At 49.3% G+C, this 17,291-nt stretch overlaps 4 protein-coding genes across 4 annotated transcripts; 3 read left to right on the forward strand and 1 right to left on the reverse strand.

The window, feature by feature from the left end:
- Positions 1–9,730: 9,730 nt before the first annotated feature.
- On the forward strand, positions 9,731–10,208 carry EsH8_III_001376 (uncharacterized protein; the record flags this gene model as incomplete). Its single annotated transcript, XM_083263101.1, has 2 exons — positions 9,731–9,936; positions 9,983–10,208. The coding sequence occupies 2 exons, from the start codon at positions 9,731–9,733 to the stop codon at positions 10,206–10,208; spliced, it is 432 nt and encodes a 143-aa protein (XP_083123588.1).
- Positions 10,209–11,159: 951 nt separating this feature from the next.
- Positions 11,160–11,982, reverse strand: EsH8_III_001377 (thioredoxin-like protein; the record flags this gene model as incomplete). Its single annotated transcript, XM_083263102.1, has 3 exons — positions 11,160–11,195; positions 11,262–11,793; positions 11,876–11,982. 3 exons carry the CDS (start codon positions 11,980–11,982, stop codon positions 11,160–11,162), a joined length of 675 nt encoding a protein of 224 aa, XP_083123589.1.
- Positions 11,983–12,709: 727 nt separating this feature from the next.
- On the forward strand, positions 12,710–13,168 carry EsH8_III_001378 (uncharacterized protein; the record flags this gene model as incomplete). The annotated part of the gene is made up of 1 exon (XM_083263103.1): positions 12,710–13,168. One exon carries the CDS (start codon positions 12,710–12,712, stop codon positions 13,166–13,168), a length of 459 nt encoding a protein of 152 aa, XP_083123590.1.
- Positions 13,169–15,108: 1,940 nt separating this feature from the next.
- EsH8_III_001379 (uncharacterized protein) lies at positions 15,109–15,789 on the forward strand (the record flags this gene model as incomplete). Its single annotated transcript, XM_083263104.1, has 2 exons — positions 15,109–15,440; positions 15,492–15,789. 2 exons carry the CDS (start codon positions 15,109–15,111, stop codon positions 15,787–15,789), a joined length of 630 nt encoding a protein of 209 aa, XP_083123591.1.
- Between the last annotated feature and the right edge of the window lie 1,502 nt (positions 15,790–17,291).

The following is a 17,291-nucleotide window of genomic DNA, read 5'->3' on the forward strand; positions in this document are numbered from 1 at the left end:
CTGAACTATCTCGACTATTCATTAAACCCATGACGTCGAAGAATAGTTATTCCTACGTATCCAATCGAATGCCCCAAGGCGCCATTTGATTTTCTCCTTCTTTTCTCCAAATACTCTTTTATTGGGAACTTTCTATTCAATTAAGCTAATATTGCAGTGAATCCGGTTGGCATTCTCCGCGAATTAATAATAAAAATGGCGTCTCATGGCACACGGTGTGATGCGAGCTGGTAATGACTTTGACTCTTGCACTTCTGGGGCGGTCAAGTTTTACTCGGCTTTTTGAAGATCAATGATGATTAGGTGTTTCAATCACCACGGTTGACTTCCTCTCTGTTCCTTTCCTATGCTGTTGGTGCTGCGGATTTCAAGGGTGACACCACATGCTGCCTGAACGTTATATGTCATCTTCACTCTGGAATCCGATTTCGTTTTCTCTTCAAGTCGGCTATGATCTTTTTGGTCCTCTCTCTCGTATGCCACCGACAAGTGCCGCGCCGTTGAGTTATTAGACCTTGCTCGGTGTTGCTCCCACCCTTTCACTTTTGCAGCCAGTGTCTATTGGTGCGATGACGACACATTGATGGCGCTGTGCCACTCTCTTCGCTTGCGAGTACATAGCGTCCTTAATCCCTGTCATAGCCGTCCCAGGGATGTCAGCTCCGCTGCTTTCTCTTCTCGGCTCGCCAAACAGAAGATGGGGGTGGGGGAACATCTGGGGGCATCGCACAGCGATAAGTTGCTGATGCCCAAAATGGCCTCGCAGTCGATCATGGTCCCAAGCTTGGGAAACCCACGTGTACGCAAGGGAAATTGACAGCAATTTGTGCATGCAGCCTGCATCAGAGACAGCACTCCACAAATCGGACAGTTCGGGTGTTGCATCAAAACTGAGCCAATACCAGGGGATGCATTTTGTTCTTCGGTAAGTGCGAGTTCTATTCATTCTACTCGGTGGTCCTGGCCCTGTAGCTCTGAGCTTTTCTGTCTCGGGATCGTGTATTACGCAAATATCGCGGTAATGGGACATACAACCTGCATCCGTATGTAGGAGCCAGCCCCCACTCGGGTAACCTTCGGTTGGCGATAAATGGTTGTCGTCCAGTCTCGGCATCATGGTGACGAGTAATCTTGGAGTCAGCCCTGGGTCTTTTTGGGCTTGATGGGCTTCGTTTGGGCATCAATTAGAGCTATCCCCGACTCTAATTTTCACACCGTCCAGGTCGCCCTCCTTATCCCCAGTCGGGTTTTGGTGGTGATACCCCAGGCATCCTTCAACATGACAAGGTCTACCCTGGATAAGATCTGCAGTTAGGATCAAATTTTTGTATCTTTGTTTCCGGGGCTTGCAATTCTGCGAAACGCGTCTGTTCGCCGTCACACCGTCACGCGGTTTCCAGATGAGGAGGTACACTGAATGGGCATTTTCGTGGCTGTGCCGAATCCCCCCAGTAAAAAGAATCACCGGGTACGTTGCCGAGTAATTTCCTCAGAACGTGCAAGGAAACTGCACAACAGTGAGTTGATAGCCCCAGTGGACATAAACTTTCCGCCTTTTCGCCTCAAAATCTTTTATCTTGTGGTCTGCGAACACGGAAATGCTTTCAGTGTACTCATCAGATCTCTGAGGTCGTCATCCTACCTCTTCGCACAGGAGCACAATGTCTTCCTGACAACCGCTACAGGTACCTGGGATAACTCATCAGTTTCTAGCTTGACCGAAACCTGTCAAGCCCATGGCTGACCTCTAGCGGTCAACGGTATCAGGCCTAATGCAATCATGACAAGGCGGCCATTCGCCTTGTTAACGTGGTCCAGGCAGCAGCAACACCCCCATGTTAGTAATATTCAGCTTCCTCTGTCTTTTATCAAGAGTAGGGCTAGGTCACTCTTGCTTCCGGGAATGGAACGATAGGATGAGCGACTCTCATCGAACCATCCTCGTGGACTTGGAAGCCCAACGAGGGGAGCTCCCCGTGCTGACTTGTGCCCAACGCCGGTACACCTAAAACTTTGTATGTTTGTTAGAATTAGAAATAAAGATGATGTTCGTCCAAGATAGATGAGATTACCCTGGAATCTGCTTTGCATTTCAAAAATATTTCCGGACCTGCCCAGGCATTAATACGCCCGGTCCACCCACTCGCATTTCCCTGGCATCGTCCAAACAGGTTCGCCATTATTGATTCATGAACATGGATCCGAGACGCTCTTCAAAGCGGGTTCAGAACCCTCGCCGTCCCCAGCGTCGAGCAACTGTGTCGTTTCCTGCATCCCTAGGCCCAGCTCAGCCTTTCCCCGCTTTGCAGCCACAATGGGTCTTTCAAACAGCTCACTCGAGCCCTTCAACCACATACGCCACAGTCGAGCCGATGACACAAGCAAATTCCACGAACTACTTAGGGTACCCGTCCACTGGGACTTCGACACCGTATGACCATCCCGTAACCCAAGATCCCATGGCGTATCCCAGTGACCCGGTACACAATGTCGATTTCCAACAATTCAACCGTCCTCCAAACACTGCTACCGCTCTATCAACCCCCGTACACCAAGGACCTTTTCAGGTGTTCTCTTCGGGCTTGGCATATCGCCCTCGGCTAGACAGCACCTCGACGTCTAGCTCAAGCGGCACCAGCCCTTCAATGGCAACCTCCAACGTTTCCGGCGCCTACTACCCGCCAAGTTCTTCGAGAACAACGCCTGGTCTCACAAATACGCCAATCGTCTCTGCATCTCCTACACTTTTCGCAATGGGTACTTGGACTGAAGGGCACCAGCTTGTATACCCACCGGTTCCGACAGAGGATCAACGTGGTCGCGTCAACGAGCGATTGAAAATCAAGGACTTCCCCGGCAAATCAATACGATCCGATTCAACGGAAGTGCAGCGATCCGACAGGTCAGTAACCCCAACCACTGCCAATTATATCTTGCTAACAGCACGTGCAGCCATTCAAGAGAGGAGGAAAACGAACGGAGGCGTAGACGCCGAAACTCAACGTCCTGTAGGAACGATTATGGAATTGGTCAGGTTCGGCGCCGTAAAGATGATGACCATGACGAGAGGAAACATAACGAAAAGAAACGGCGCGAAGGCTCTCGCAGACCTGAGACTAGGACGTACTAGCTTTTTCCTCCTTTTTTGCCCCCTCTCCCTCCCCTTTGACATCTGACCTTACCTGTTCTTGCACTTTCTGTTCTCGGTTGTCTGGAGTGGGCTTCGAGTTTTTGATTTAGCGTGGCGGCGTCTTTGCTTGATCGTGCCTCTCCCCTCATTTTGGTCAAATTATCTGCGCATTTGAGATTCGAAAGAGAAAAACTACCTCAAGTTTGTAATTCTTACTTTACAGATTACAAAGTGTAGTAAGACAGGTCATGTGTTCTATCAATCATATTCTGTGCACCAGCTCGTATCAATAGTCAATTTGATTTCATACCCCCCCTCCTTCAAAAACAAATTAAGCTGTCAGATTCATAAGCGATTGCGGGCCAAGAGGCCAGAAAAGACGACCTGGGATCCTTCTAGTCCAATGACTTGCATGTCGGTTCGAAAACTGTGATACCGTCCAATGTTGGGGGCCAATGGGACTGGGGTGGTCCAAAAGTGAGGCGGTTTCTGTGGCACCTTGTTCGCGCCCTGGTTATTTTGACTCGCCCCAGACACTTCCTACTATCCACAATCAGCTCAGCACTATTGTCATCATTGGTTGGCATTTTATCCGACTATTCTAGATGGCATCCAGAAAATAGACGGAGCCCAATCAACACCCTTGGCTCCAACATCTCCAGTCTGCGCACCCATGCTCTCTTAAATGGAGCTGCAAGTATTTCTCTGCTCAAAAGCATGGCATTGCCGTCGTTCAACTTCTCCAGGGGGCATCAAAGGCGGCAGGCATGCATTCGTAGGCATGCGTCCTGAATGTTCCGCTACTAGACTCAAAACGAAGAACATACGCTGACGAGTAACATCAAGTTGATCCCCTGTATCACCCCACGGCACCCAGATGACACCCCCTGAAGGAGTCAAGGGGAGGTCCGAGTATTTGGTGCCTCAATGATCAGGTGATTAAGACTGGACCACCGCCAGCAATGCCAATCACTCCAACGTCAGTAAAGATGCGAGGCTGACAGATGAATCGAGTCTTCACAGACGCTGCCGTGTAACTCTCAGAAGCCGTGGCCGAAGGGTCAACGAATGGACACTACTGCTACCGAAGGCCATTCGAAGTTGTTTTAGAGTTTAAACTTTAGCCGATGTGGAGGTAAATATCATGTTATTCGTGTCTTTTTAATGGTCAAAGTGTTAGCTAGCGTGGTCCACTCCGCTACCGGAACCCATGCCTTTTGAGTCCGACCGCAACGCTGGACAAGGGCCCGGCGAGTTTAACAATGAAAACCAGTTTCCCAAGGAAGAGACAAGTTACATGTGGCCAAAATATAGATCTTGTAGGCCAAAAGAAGCCGCTGAGCTGTTTCATTGTCACCTACGCACAGTGAAGTGAAGTGAAGCAAAAGGACGAAGCCCTGGTAGAAGAGCGTGATACAGTTTTTACGAATTCCTGAGATCATCTTTGTAAGATGGCGCCTCCCTCTGGAAGCATCCAGATTTCCAAGTACATCGTATCGTGCCGTTTTCTCTATGGATCGATTCCCAATCATTCTACCTCAACTTTTTCAATGGAAGGCAGCCACGAAAGTTGGTCACTGGTTCTTGATTTCGCGTGAAATTATTATTGGAATTCAAAGATACCTTTCTCAAGAATTATTCGAATAGAAATGGTAAATAATGATTCCTAAATCTTCACAGCACCTTACCTCTAAGAACTCCGATTTACGTTTCATATGCAATCGTCTTGAATTTGGAACCCTTTAGGTACCTTTGATCTCGATCTTAAAGATTATTCCCAGTCTTCCAGCACATCAAATCCGTTTCATATGATATGCCGACACTGAAATCGACTTAAATACGCATCATCAGTTTGCTTGTTCGTCAGAATACCTAGATAGTACATACTTCCTTTCGTCCATAAAATTTTAGCTTGGATCGAGATTTGTTAACTTCTGTCAAGAATTGTGCGTTGTTTCCTAGGCGTAAGGTTTTGAAGAACCCGTGATACATCTTCGAAGTGTGATACGCTCCGCAGCTACCGGAGGGATCATGGGGTTTGACTCAAAAGTAACTATATCACGTGTTATTTGACTCTGAGATGATACTCCCAATCATCCTTGACTCCGTATCGTTGATAAATAGTAATAATTAAAATTTACGGGTGCCTACCTACAGCATCAAACAATCTGTTTACTGACCTCTAAGAGAGAAAATATTCACATGCAATTTTACCGCCCTTACAAGGCTTTGATGAAAGGGGTGGCTTGAAAGAGCATGCAGCGCCCCCTCTATCTCGGTGTGCGGCAGCCACCACCACACTTGGGGGTTTTCAACGGTAGAGAAACGGGGTACACCGTGTAACCACCGTTCTCTTCCTCTTCTTTTCACTCCAGAAGGTATATAGGCTAGTTACTGGTTGGACAGCTACAAAGCGATCTCACCCCCTCAGTACCGTCAACACCCCTCCCCCTGGGCCATCACAGATTGATTCACTGGCTGTCTCGGCTCTAGCTTTCATAGCCTCGTTTCCCGGTGCCGCTCTGGTCCATCCTTGGGCCCCAACAGAATCTTGCTGCCTAGGCATTTTGGCTTGGAAGTATTTTGCCTCTATTTTAGTATTGTCTGCCGAAGACGGGTTTCCTGATGGTTGTACGCCAATGACGTGTTATCGATAGTCGATCTCTTCAGCCCTTGGCCGCTAATAATGACGAAACCCTCTCGGCGTGTCAGTGTTAGATCGTCTCCTCCCTTGTTCCTTGGAAGGTTGGTCACAAGGTGGTAAAAGGCGTTTCCCACGCCCGGTAACTGTGGATAGCCCAACGTTTGATCCGCTTTCTATACGTTAGTTTGGTCGGACTTGATAGCCACAAATCAAAATGAGGCCTGCTACACGTTCAGAAGAGTGAGGCGGGTGGGAAGCACAAACCGCGACGTGATCAGACCAAAACTGCCTGTGGCTGCCTGGCTAATGCCCACTGGTTTGGGCACTAGAGTCCATAGTACGAGTAACATTCCAGTCGCTGGTAAAGGTGTCAGGCAAAGACAGGGCTTACTTGCTTACTCGTAACTCGGGTAATACTGCTCACCCCAGTTAATGCATGGGATGACACTAGGTCAATATATCAGCCCATTTGACGTCAGTTAGGGCTGGGTCACCATATAGGTTTGGTGTCTTAGGTTTAGAGCGGAACTTTACTTGGCGAACGTTGATCTGTTCAAACAATTGTTCATGTTTAGCGACCACCCAGTACTACCTCATGCAGGCTTTGGACGGAAGTTCCCTTATCGTTTTTCTAGTCCGCTGCGTCTCAACAGACTCTGTCTTGACGGCAGCTGAAAGTTAGCTGAGTGGCGTTATACGAGGGTGAACCGTCTTTAGACCCTGTTCCCACACGATGGCATGGGGCGTCAAAAGCCAGGCTTGTCACGGGAATTTGGTAGTGCTGTTTTTCTTCTTCTTTCGCGAAGACAGGTGTACTTCTCTATGTACAGACCACTTCTCTGCTTGACTATCAATAGGATGTGTTAGTAGTACGCTGGCTCACGTCCCACTGCAAGTACGACCCTTATTCAAGTTGAGAGATGAAGCGATATTGCTCTGTATCACCGTTTCTTATTCTCTGCTCCCATAATGAGACCTGAGATGCCCAATGCACCGAAAAACCAGGCCCAGTATTCGTCATTCGATCATATTCCAAGCTATTTAAGCCATTCACATCCTCTTCTGACCTTTCTGGACCCAAACACGCAACCCACCATCCGAAACGTCCCCAAATATGATGCATTCCCAACAATCTAGCTTACCCTCACAGGGCCAGAAATTGAGTCATATCTCCAATGAAGGGCACGCTGGCTCGGACACGTAGGTAGATCCTTTCTTGAAAGCTCGCTGTCTAAACCCTCATTTCAGGTCGTCTGATTGGATGATGTTGGAGGCATTGGATCAGGAGGACAACATACTTACGAAATGGTGGCAGCCTTCGATTCTCGTTCTAGAGTTCATTGACACTGTTCAAGATGCTTATAAGAGGCTTATAAATCGAACAACCTCGGAAAAAGCCATAAAAGAAGGGAGGAAAGATGCTGTAAGGAAGCTGCAAGCAATCTTTGGTGCAAATCTCCCGTCCTGAGCGTTCAAAAAGCCGATTGCCGACTTACTCGAACTGCCTACAAAAGTGCGAGGGCTTCACTGGTGCAAATGGGCTACTGAATCAGGCTGAGCTGTAAGGGCCCCCTAAAGGAGTCGAGTCCCAAGGGCAGCCTTCCGCGACACTGACATACAAAGCTTTCGATGTTTACCTTGGGCTCCTTAAACTCGACTTTCACCTTTCTATGTCACTTTTAGCTGCAGGCTTTGAATCATGCTGGTGTCAGACAACTTTCTGGCGACGGGGAGACCTCCATTCTCCATCAACCGCGCAGTAGCGGTGTGGTTGCACCCAAATCCCCATTCTGCAAGGGAGACTTCACACCTTCAATCTGCCAGTGCCAGAGATGCTTCAGCGCACGTAACCAACAATTCCGAGAGACATTCCTCAACACCTTCTTAGCAGCCATGTGTTATACCCGACTTTCCTTTAGTGTTAGAGGACTGAACATGTCATATGAACGGACATATCAGCTTAGAACCAGGGATCTTCCTACTCTACCGATGAGTGAAATATTAGGCAATTTTTGCATTTAACTCTTTGGAAAAGAAACATGAACTCAAGGGGAATTGGGGCTGTCTCGGTCCACAAATTGCCCCCAGCGGCACGCCGTATCTTCCAACAAACAGCATCCCCGTTCTAATTCCATGCCTCTCACTGTTGGAGCCAAGCTCTGCACGAAATCAATAAAATGTGACTAGTGTGACACTTTCCTGCATTGCATTAATCTCGGGAACATGATCGTTTGCAGCGATCGGCCCGGTGGCTCCTTGACCAACGGCTTCTTGTTCTATTGGAGGCTCTCGGGATATGTGTTGGTTAGAGGCGAACTCGTAATTGGGAAACTAGAATGAAATAAATCACATTTCAATCAAGGGAAATCTGTAAATAACCACCAGGGCGGCCTAATTCTTGGGGTCTGGCTCCCTCGCGTCCTTAATGTCTTGATGTGCATGTTGCAGTGGCCCGATCCAACCAACCCGACCAGCGCTTAAGTTACAGCATCTCGTGCATAAGACCAAGAGATTTGGGTATCCACGTCATGGGTGGCATCGTTTAGGTACAATTCCTGTAGGCCGTTGAGACAAACTCCCCCAATTCCCCGCCAGAACTCGTGTGCGTGTTGGGTTCAGATACACGGGCTGATGCCAGCCCATGAGAATCGATCGAATATGACCATTGTCTCAAAAAACACTATCTGTGACGAGGAAGCTTTTCAGTAAAAGACTTGATTCTGGGCCAATTTTTATGCCATCGTCGGCCCTAGCTTGTCTTGCGGACTGTAGAGAGTAAAGGCTGTGCCATACAAAATGCGAAAGCACCGCTGCTAATAACTCCGCTTTAGAACTACTCAGTACTGGCCGAGCAAGGCGCTGGCAGCTGAAATGTGACAGGGAGATCATACCGCTGCAATTGCAAGGGGGAAAACCAGATCGCCAGCGCAGCCTGCCGTAGCATCTAAACTTCCAACAACGCCCATGTCAGTGGCTGTTGAGCTTACCAATCTCGATTTTCTCAGTATTATTATACCCCAGACGAAGACCCAGCTTTCTTGACGGGCTCCCAAGCTTTCCTTCTCTCTATCCGAATTCTACCTCTCCCCGATTTCTCGGCAACGACAAATGTCACGACCCGGTGATTCGGTGTCGCTCCCGCAATGCCCAGGGCACAAGCCATCCAGCGCCATAGGAGTACGGTTCTCGTGACGACAGACCAATAAAGTTTGAATGACGGAAGAGACCCCGTAAATAACAGACAATGCAATGATTGGAAGCATTCTGCATCGTCAGAAGGCAGCCAGACGACCTGCCAGATCATACCGGTGACGCTCCGCCTCTCTTGGTCCGCGCATCAGCGCAACCTTGCCAAATACAATGGATAATACTGGCACAAGCTATCGTCCACCAGAGATCTTCACAGCTAGCCTAACCGCAGCCAATCTGCCCCGGCGGTGCCCCGAAGTGAAGCTGTTCAACAGTGACTCCATGACAACGCCGCCCCCTTTTTTCTCGTGCCTTGATAGGCTCCTTCCTTTTACATCTTCAAGGGCTGGCCTATCATACTAACTTAGCGGGGCTTTAGATGCCATTTAGCATTTTCGACCGAAGAAATCGCCCAGCGCTCACCGACGAGAGACCAGGGCCACCCCTTGCTCCAAACAACACTTTATCCCTACGATACAAGGGTCTTTGGCCCTGCTTTACCGATTCGACGGCGCTGATACCATGATCAGTATGCTGCTCCTGATAACATCGTGAGGCGGATACAGCAGGCAGCTTTTTTACGGACACGGGGGGAGCTAGCCATCGTCAAGCACGCTATGAATATGACCAAAAGAATAAAAAGGATAGTGAAGTCTCGTTGGACCTTTCTTTTTGAACTCAGAACCATCGACTTCTCTTCCCAAGCCTGTCCCATTAATTTAGAAATCATAACTTTGCTTTCCAGCTTTCCACCACAGACATTCGCCATGTCAACGAACGTCAGCTGCGTCACAGGTGCCGACGGCCGACTGTATTATTACGACGAGCATCATGGACAGTGGTACCTTTACCCGACAACATCCTATTCCAACCCCGGCCAGACCACGACTCAGCAAACCTTTCAGGAGCAGAGCTCCGCGAATGCTTCAAACTACCAGTCCTCATATGTAGATGACCGTGTTGAAGCTGGAAGGTGCTTACCTTGATCTCCAAGTTACTGACTGAACTGACAAAAGTAGCTTCCCAGGAGATTTCGACGAGACCTACAACGAAGACAACCGGCCCGTAGCATCCTCGACAACACAGAACCGAGAGAAAGAGACGGCCGACTACTTGCGGACGCAAGATAGAGACAGGAAACATCGCGAGAGTCTGCGCGACGACACCAGTCGAAGAAGCCGACACAAGCACAAGAAGACCACGAAGAGGAAGATGGAAGAAACCCTGAAGCCGTTATATAAGTAGCTTGAGTATTCCTGAGCATAAAGAGGTGACAGTGGATAACCAAGAATTGTGGCACACCTTGAGAATTGGAAGGCTGGATGTTGTTGGCCTTTTACGTAAGACTAGACTCGCTTGCCCCTGCTTTCAATATTCGCAAGACTTGTATGTTTCCTTTTGTTCTTATTTCTCTGCCTCTCCTTCTTTTCTTCCTCTTCGATTTCCGGTTCTGCTGTATTCCAGACTTGTTTGTATTCTATTGCATTGTTGGGGCTGGGACTGGTGTTTCCTTATGATATTTTTCTGTGCCGGACTTGCCGTGTGCTAGCTAGAAGGTATCGGTCCCTTGTTACTTTATCGAGAACTAGGTTTAGAATATCACTTTGCCTTAAAAGAATCCCACGTAAGGGCAGCGTAACCACCGCTAGCCAAGGAATAGTTCTATTTCCAACTTTCAGCCACTGCAGAACTTGATTTTCCTGACACCACTTATATCTCAAAAGATGTCACTGCAATCCGTCCAGGTTTTTACGAGTGATTATTGGGAGGCTTCTATACGATGAGAAGACAAACCCACGGCGAGCAATGGCGGAGCCCATCCCTGCCAAGTGAGGAATGCACGCTTGTTTGTGTGAGCAGTGGCCGCTCTTTTTCTTTTCTTTTCCGTTTGAAACACCTGTCTCATGCTCTTCAAGAGAAGACACTAGAAAATCTGCCGATAGGAGAGCTGTTTGCACAGAATTATGTCTGTATATTTATTTCGATGTTTTGTTTTTGTTCGAGCCTTCCATGAAGGACGTTTGACAGCCGCGGCGTTCTTCTTTGTCTCGCTCACACAACTGCCACGTGCTCTCACCTCCCGTCAGTCCGTAGACCGTCTATCATTAAGACCGGAGTTTGTAGCACGGGGTCGTGCCCGCCACAGCATAATTGCAACCAAACAGCCAACACATGCAGCCAAATTTTAATAACCTTCTAATGCTCACCAGTTCTAATCTCTACATCTATAGTCTTTACATCCATATCAGCTTCTATCTCTTTTTTCTCTAAGCGGCGAGTGCCTTAATCAACTCTCACCCTCTTCTTAGCATCGCCATTTCCATTGACATGTCCGTTGGCGTCTCCCTGAGCAGAGAAGTACTCCAGGCTTCCCTTGGGGTCAGCCTTCATACCCTTGCTGCCGTTCTGCCAGCCAGCGGGGCAAACCTCGCCGTGCTCGTCAGTGAACTGGAAAGCCTCGACGAGACGGATCGTCTCCTCGACGTTACGGCCGACGGGCAGGTCGTTGACGGTGATCTGGCGAAGGACACCCTTGGGGTCGATGATGAACAGACCGCGCAGGGCGATGCCCTCCTCCTCGATCAACACACCGTAGTCGCGCGAGATCTTCTGCGACTTATCCGCGATGAGGGGAAGCTGCAGATCGGAGCCAAGGCCACCCTGCTTGCGGGGCTTCTCGGTCCAGGCCAAGTGGGAGAAGTGCGAGTCAGTGGAGATGCCGAGAACAGTGGTGTTGATGGCGCTGAAGCGAGGAATAGCGTCGTTGTACTGAATGATCTCGGTCGGGCAGACAAAGGTGAAGTCAAGGGGGTAGAAGAGGAGGACGACCCTGATGGAATGGGAATGTAAGCATAGTTCCTAGTTCGGCATCCCATGTCCTTCCCCTCTTCACACAACGAGAACCCACATACCATTGACCCAGGTAGTCGGACAGAGAGATGTCCTTAAATTCACCGCCAGGGAAGACGGTGGTGGCCTTGAAGGCCGGGGCAGGGCGCTGGACGAATGCGGTAGACATGTTTACAGGTTTGATGGTGACGTGTATCGTAAGTGACCCGGACTGGAGATACTTTTGATGAGATGATGACAACAATGGATAACTCGCGCAGCAAGGGCGGAAAATTTCCTTATCTAGTTTCAGGGCGTCGAACTTCCGACTCAAGCTCCGAGGTTGTGGGTCCTATCTCGTGCCATATGATCCACAGATTGCTCCATAGTCATTTCGCTAATCGCGACCTGGTCATGGCGTGATCCGCAAATAAATCCTCTTAACGCGTCATTTTGTGGTTTTGCCGCGTGAAGCTCTCGTGAGAACCAAAGTCTCGCTTGAGCCTGGCCAAGTTCAGATCGATAACCCGCACTCAACATACTGCGCTGAAATATGATCCTATACCGGCACCAGCACAAGTTACGGTTTAAAAAACGTGCAATGGTCAGACCTACCCAGCCTGACTCTTCTACCTGCTTATTATTGTTCGGTTTTGAGTGCCTCACATCATATATGTGAAGTTTCAACAGCTCCTGGCAGCTTTCGCATTGTAAGCTAAGCTGTTAAACTTATAACATTGCCGGCGCTAGTCTGGTTTCGGACTTGGTGTTGGGATTGTTGTCCGATATCTACAAGAACTACTTTTGACTCTACGCTGCTGAAATGATTGCCACGGCAAAAAAATCAGCAGCTCAAACCGGCCAAGTACCGTGAAAGGTTTTTCTTTTCTTTTTCGTCTGAATAACCGTCGTCTCACATGTGCTCTTCTTCCTCATGCTTTCATGCCTACCAGCCGCCTGACCAGTGGTCAGTCTCTTGGAAGACATTACCTAATTATGGCAGCACGGCCCGTCACCCTCTATGTGATCGCTCAATCCTACAATACCAAACCACGAGTTTACCAGAGTGGACAAGGCAGGGTATCTCAATAATACCACTCAAGTACGAGAAGACTTGGGACTCTTCGCCTGTATGGGGCTCGAGGTCCAAACCCGATGAGTACATCAAGCAAGCCAGCTGTGTTCCTGGAGATTTGAAAACAGTTGTTGATAGCCAGAAACGCCTTCAAGATAGAGCTCAATCTCTCAACCTTCAGGCAATAATGGAAGGATCAAGTGACCAAACAGCACAGCCGTCCATTTTCGTGTTTAGTAACAGAAGAGACATTAAACCCCTTGACGCGATATTTAACAACGACTTGTTGGATTGGATATAGTTTTGATGTGATTGACGTTTGAGATATCCGGAGCCGAAACATTGCGGTGCAGTACTTAGTCTGACGTTCCTTGTGAAGTTACTGTCAAACAATACAGTTTCCGATAGGTTATATTCCCATAGCTAGCAGCAAGTTCGAACCGATAATTGGGTTGGGAGCGTTGCGATTGCTACCGGCAACCAATACTGGGCATAATTGGTTTTAGTAACCAGAAAGCCGCTACATTAATAGCGATAAAAACACTCTGCCGAAACCAAACTTTCAGGCTTCAGCAAATTAATGTTGCGTGCAGTGTATTTCAGCTTCCATGAGGCACCTAATTTTGGCACCCTATTTACACGTCGAAAAATATACCCAGATTTTGAGCATTGGCTGGATCCCGCTGCGTTCATGCAGAAGAATGACGAAATTCTGTCCGCTATCGGTTTGGGTGGACGCTGTCGGTCCTCACTGGTTAGGGAGTGCGGGGGCTGCAGTGTACCAATAGTAAGAGCATCAGGGACAAGGGCTCGCAGCCTGCTTCGGAGAGAGCACGAAGGTGCTTGAAGAAGACAGCACCTTGCCGTCAGCCATGATTGCGCAAACCCCTCTTCCTCTCCTCGTTCTGAAATCGGAGTGGGCATTCTCTCGTGTTTTCCCAGTGGCTTAATTGGTGTGTTTGACTATGAGACATCCCAGCCGCTGGTGGGTGGGAAGCCGTTGAGAACGAGTGGGAGGGTTTAGGCCGCGAGCACACCCTCTTTGGCTGAACATCTCCTCGAACCGTGGGGGAACAAGGGAGAAACGCCGTAAAGGAGCCGTTCGTTCAGAAATGAAGTTGGATCGCGAATTGGCTTGACACGACTTCCAAAAGCCGCTGCAATTTGGTTACTACGGTGTCAGGAGGAGCTCGATGACAATCCGCAGATTAACAGAATTGCAGGCGAGGCATGCGCCCGCAACACCTACAGTAGGGCTGCAAAATCGTCACGAGGTTCACTCGTGCAGCCTGTATGCATCGTACCCCGCTCGCTTCCTTCACCTCGCAGTCCGACCCAAAACATAAAGGTGAGTCTTCCGTCGTCCTGTTCAGTATCAACTGGAAATTTGCCACTCGTCTTGACTCACTCAGCCCATACAACCGAACCATCATGACAGCAAGCAGCATGGCTCATATTCCAAGGCACTTCTCTAGGCTCACCGCTTTGTGTTGGGGGTTGCCTACACCATCACTAGGCGGACTTCATCGATTGCTCCGCCACACCATTGAAAATCCGTTTAGACGCTTCCATGCACCGCCGGCAGGTTGCCAATGGAGGCTTTGGGCGCTGCGGCCGACTTGTCCCTCAGCCACAAGCATTGATTTCTCTGTTCGTCTCTCTTCATCAGCTTTCCGTTTCTTTCTTCCAGGCCTTTTCTGGTCTTGTCTCGCTGACTAACTTCTTTCGGTTTGGCAGTATGAGGCCGACCTTGGTATGTGGTCAGCAGCTTGGGGTCCAAAAACTTAGGCAGCCATCTTCACTGCCCTGGCGAACCAACGCCGCTTCTTTCGACCATGAAGCAGTGGCCTCTTGCTGCCTTTTCGCTTGCCGCCGAGTGGTGCCCGAATTGCTCTTAACGTCCGAAGTTCCTCATGCGGAGGATCCGACTGGCCGGCCGCCATTATGGGCGACTGATGAAGATAAACGACCAAAGCGTACACACGTGCCGATGCCGTTGTGTGGGAGGTGTGAGGCGTCCTACCCATCGAAGTGGAATAACGCTGCGCCGCAACGACCTCAGTTCGCAGGTATGCTAGCCACTGTTGCCTTGGACTGCCACTAGCGAATTCAGTCGGTCTAACCCTATAACTAAGGCCGACCTACCTCCCCGATCTCACGAACAGATGATTCGATTCCGATAGAGTCATAGAAACAATATCCATTTCCAACCGCGCAAGTGACACCTAACCCAACACAAATATGGCAAACGAAGACAAAGACAGCCGCAACGGCCGGAAATCCGGTTCAAAGCGAGATGCACACAGTCAAAAGGGGAAGGCTCGGACTGGATCTGGGTCCTCATCGTCATCTCGCGGCCACAAACAACAACCTATGAGGCCGGAATCGTATCAACCGTCTCAGCACCCATCCACTCATATGCCTGTCCCATCAGGCGTGCCGATGCGCATCCCAACGCAAAGTGGGTATGCAGGCAGCTACCAACAACCTGAACTCAACTTTCAGCCCATTCATGGTGCTGGCTCCGATACATGGAACTGGGCTTCCTGGCCTAGCGAACCAGGCAGCTATGGGTAAGAGAGCGACAGCTTGAATGCTCTAAGAACTTTGCTGATGTTCTGAAGCTTTTCAGAAGAGGACCCCAATCTCGTCACCCAAAGTGACGAGCGAGAACGTCGACGCCAGTACGCCATCAACCACCCAGGTGCACAAGCTCCCCCCACAGAACGCGTCAATCATCTCGAGCAACTGAACGACGTTGACGTCCTGGGACTTGGCAACCAAGGGTATTCGATCAGAACGATGTACAACCCAGAAATCACTCTCGATGAATTTGATGAGCCAAGCAACAGCAGAAGGGGCAGCTCGCCGCGTCGAAGGAGCAGCGGTGGCCATCGGCACCATCATCACCACCGTCATTAACGAAGACCTTTCCCAACGAATGGGCCTTGGGCCAGCTTTCTGAGGTAACGTAGGTACCAACATCCGCCAGCAGACTCAGACACTTGTACTGATATCGATGCAGCATAGTCATAGACTATTCATCGAGCAACTACACTTCCAGTCGCTATTCCTATACATTGTTCTCTGTCGGTTCTTTAATGATGCATTTTCCCAATGGTACACCTTTCTGTTATAGAAGAACATCGACGGCGGAGCTTTCCGCTTTAAATCAGATCCGCAAGGAACAACAGTTCATGACCGAGTATTGATAAGAAAAAAAGACATTCCATACTCGAGGGGTTGTAAGAAAGATTGGGCGGGGTAAGGAGTTACGGACATAGGGAAGGCGTCGGTTTTTTACTTGCCATGATATACTATATGGCCGTGTTGCTCATATTTCCTTGGACTGATGATTGATTTGTTTCTGTCGTTAGGCACTTCGCAATTCAGTAGACTTCTGTCGAAAAAGTTCCAAGTCGCAGAAAGTTGACGTGAGTGACAGGCGGTTCGTCTTTTTAATAGGAATTCTTCGATTATTGATCGAAAGCAGCCTTGAAATGTACAGTCATGCAACCCGGTCATTATTGAAACTTATGTCGTCCAGTAGATTCCAACCCGGAGGCTGTCTTGTTTAGACTCTCTTTTGCCTTGCAATATTGACTGGTGCTTGGTAGCTGTTATACGTGTTCGGAGTCGTCATTGCCAAATCATATGGCAGTGTGGCACGAGGCGAGGAGGACTTCTGGCTGAAATATTCTCTCGTCGGCGCGGTGCCACAATCTTGTCTCTCGGTCATCCCGCCAATTCGCCTCTTTGCCTCTTTGCCTCTCTGCCGCTGTCGCTGGTTTCGCCCCTTCCTTATCGCCAACAGAGGTTGCGTCGACAATGTCTGGCAAATCCGATTGATTCAATCGAATCGCGACCAACTTCAAGTTCACCGATTGAGGCAGTGCGAAATAGCGCCTTCGGCAAGTCAAGATCGGCGACCAGCATGGCCGTGGGGCATGTGTTAAACAAACGGCCGAGGCCCCTGTGGCTGTTGCACATCGGTAACACTGCATCCTTGGGTCTGCAGTGCCTCCCAATGGAAGGAACCGTTGGGGCGGTCGGTTGGTTCAAATCAGTCGACGTTGCATGTCTTGGCCTGGTGTTGGTGCAAGAAGAAAGCCGGATTATTCGATTTGACGCCACAGCCATGCGGCACTGCAATATGGGAAGTGAGATAATGAAGCAAACAAGATAACCGGGGGAAAAGAAGAAGAAAAAAAGAGGGAAAAGACAGAGAGAAGAAGAGGTGTCGTTGGAATAATGCCGGAATGTCAAAGCGGGACACGGGCGGGCAGATCGGACGATCCAAACGCTGGTATCCGGAGGCAGAGGAACCGAACAAAGAAAACAAAAGAAAGGCATTACAATGCATCAGCCCTTCCAGGCGAGCTATCCTCCGCCAAAATCCCATCCGAAACAAAGATTCAAGTCTA

This window comes from Colletotrichum jinshuiense, chromosome 3, assembly GCF_051148585.1.
Source record: "Colletotrichum jinshuiense chromosome 3, complete sequence".
Lineage (NCBI taxonomy): Eukaryota > Fungi > Ascomycota > Sordariomycetes > Glomerellales > Glomerellaceae > Colletotrichum > Colletotrichum jinshuiense.